Here is a 1,985-nt window from a genome sequence, read left to right on the forward strand (position 1 = left end):
AAAAAATCGGTGATCCATGACCCGTAAGGTCCCCTTGTTAGTATAATTAAAGAATGTTTTAAAGATATCTTTATTAAATTTGTTGCACATTTGTCCACTTAAAAATATGATTATTACGCGTAATAATATAATAGTAATAAAAAAGAGAAACACGGTATTTATGATAGTATTGTTCATTTTGTCTGTTCTTGGTCTACTCGGAGAAAACCCAAGCAGATTAACGCACTCTAATAAGGGCGTCATCAGAATTAACCTATTAGAGTGCATTGGTCTGCTTGGGTTTGCTCCGAGTTAGACCCACAACAGACAAAACGAACAAAACTTATGTAAATAAGCTCTGTTATTATGCCCATAATGTTTCATCTATTGATGAAAGAAAAATTAGCATTGACAAGTTAGATCCTGTTAATCTATTTCACATATCGGTGGCAACAAGTCCTGTCTTTGAAAATAGTCTTTCTGCAGGTACTGAGGTAGCTACTATTGAAAGATGCCCTATTGCTATCTTATGTATATTTGGAAACTGAGATTTCAAAGTATCCCATATTTCATAAGGATTACTTGTTTGATTTACTACAGGCAAATTTAAAAATTGACGCAGTTCTATTGAAATACCTTCAATTTCTTCTTCTTCTTGCGAAACAAAGTTTTTAGTTATAAGAACATCGTGATCAATCCATAAATCTTCATTTTCGTTATTTGAAGAATGTTGATTATTGTCAAAATATTGAGTCGAAGAAGTTGTGCTTTGCACATTTTGGCGAATTATGTTTATTTCCTTACATAAAATATTAATTGCTTCCGCAACTGCCAGTGGTTTTTTAAAATAAAGTTTTTTAAAACGCGGATCTAATATAGTAGCTAATGCTAATGGTCGAACTCTTTCTACATTACCGAATCTTATACCAAATTGTAACAGCAAATGATCTTTTATTTTTTTAGCTATTATTGTTTCTTCGTAAACCTCAATCGAAGCAATTCTCTATAAAAAAACAAAAAACATTGAGTATATGCAAGAACATGTAAAACAAATAAATTAAATTAAATTACATACATTTTGCGTGAGGCTGAGTAATGGTATTACTTTAGATTTTTGGTATTTTGGTATTACTTTAGATTTTTAGAGCGTTTTTTCAGCCGATAATTCTTCTGTCACTTTATAAAGTGGTGCTAGTAATTTACAAATAACTTTAACTTCGTTTAACTCTGCTCTAGTAAGCATGTTTGGCGAATCAGAATGCTTCAAAAGTGTGATACCAATTTCATCGGAAAGTTGACAAAATCGCATTAGTGAAATATAAGTCGAGTTCCATCTCGTGCTAACATCTTGAATTAATCTTAAAGCTGATCCTTCAGTTTTACCTCTTTCATATTGAAGTTTCTTCAAAGAATCTGATGCATTAACACTTCTTTTAAAAAATGTAATAATATTTTTTACTTTATTTAAGAGTGTTGGAATTCCTTCAACGTTATCAATTGTGACACCGTTAACTTTACGTGTGCCAAGTACATCATGTGCCAGAAGATTTATGGTGTGCGCAAAACAAGGAAGATGCTTAGCTCTGCCGAATGTGTCTTTTGCCGCTTTAACTATGTTTTCAGCATTATCTGTTACAATAACGGATACTTTATTTACTTCAATGCCCCACTGACCACAGATTTCTAAAATAATAGTACTTATGTAGGCAGCAGTGTGACTCTCACTGAGTGCGTGTACCCCGATTGTAATAGATTGCATGTTGTTTCCATTTTTATAATAATGCAAAGTCAATCCAAGATAACTTATCGTTGTTTGAGTACAAGTCCATATATCAGTTGTGAGACAATAAGATTCTAATTCCTTAATAATTGTTCGCGAAATGCTCGCGTGAGCTCGCGGTTATGCCCTGTGGATGTTCACGAGGGTGAGAAAGAGCGTCGTGGAGTCAGATATTAATACAATTTATTTTACTAATAAATTACAGCACGAAATGCGGAGATGTCTG

The 1,985-nt window shown here is 32.9% G+C and overlaps 1 protein-coding gene across 1 annotated transcript; it reads right to left on the reverse strand.

Annotated features, from left to right (window-relative positions):
* Positions 1 to 415: 415 nt before the first annotated feature.
* On the reverse strand, positions 416 to 1,738 carry LOC118645360. The gene is made up of 3 exons (XM_036286235.1): positions 1,498 to 1,738; positions 1,157 to 1,392; positions 416 to 982 (listed from the first exon to the last, which is right to left on the reverse strand). Exons 1-3 carry the CDS (start codon positions 1,736 to 1,738, stop codon positions 416 to 418), a joined length of 1,044 nt encoding a protein of 347 aa, XP_036142128.1.
* Between the last annotated feature and the right edge of the window lie 247 nt (positions 1,739 to 1,985).

The sequence above is a fragment of the Monomorium pharaonis genome, chromosome 4 (assembly GCF_013373865.1).
Source record: "Monomorium pharaonis isolate MP-MQ-018 chromosome 4, ASM1337386v2, whole genome shotgun sequence".
In the NCBI taxonomy this organism is placed as follows: domain Eukaryota; kingdom Metazoa; phylum Arthropoda; class Insecta; order Hymenoptera; family Formicidae; genus Monomorium; species Monomorium pharaonis.

What these genes read in the sequence shown, in the direction of transcription:
- LOC118645360 (XM_036286235.1), bottom strand. Translation starts at nt 1,738, where the DNA reads ATGCAATCTATTACAATCGGGGTACACGCACTCAGTGAGAGTCACACT. An exon ending in ACATGATGTACTTGGCACAC is followed by an intron (nt 1,393 to 1,497) that starts GTAAAGTTAACG and finishes TTAATGCATCAG; the next exon opens with ATTCTTTGAAGAAACTTCAA. An exon ending in TACTAGCACCACTTTATAAA is followed by an intron (nt 983 to 1,156) that starts GTGACAGAAGAA and finishes GTTTTTTTATAG; the next exon opens with AGAATTGCTTCGATTGAGGT.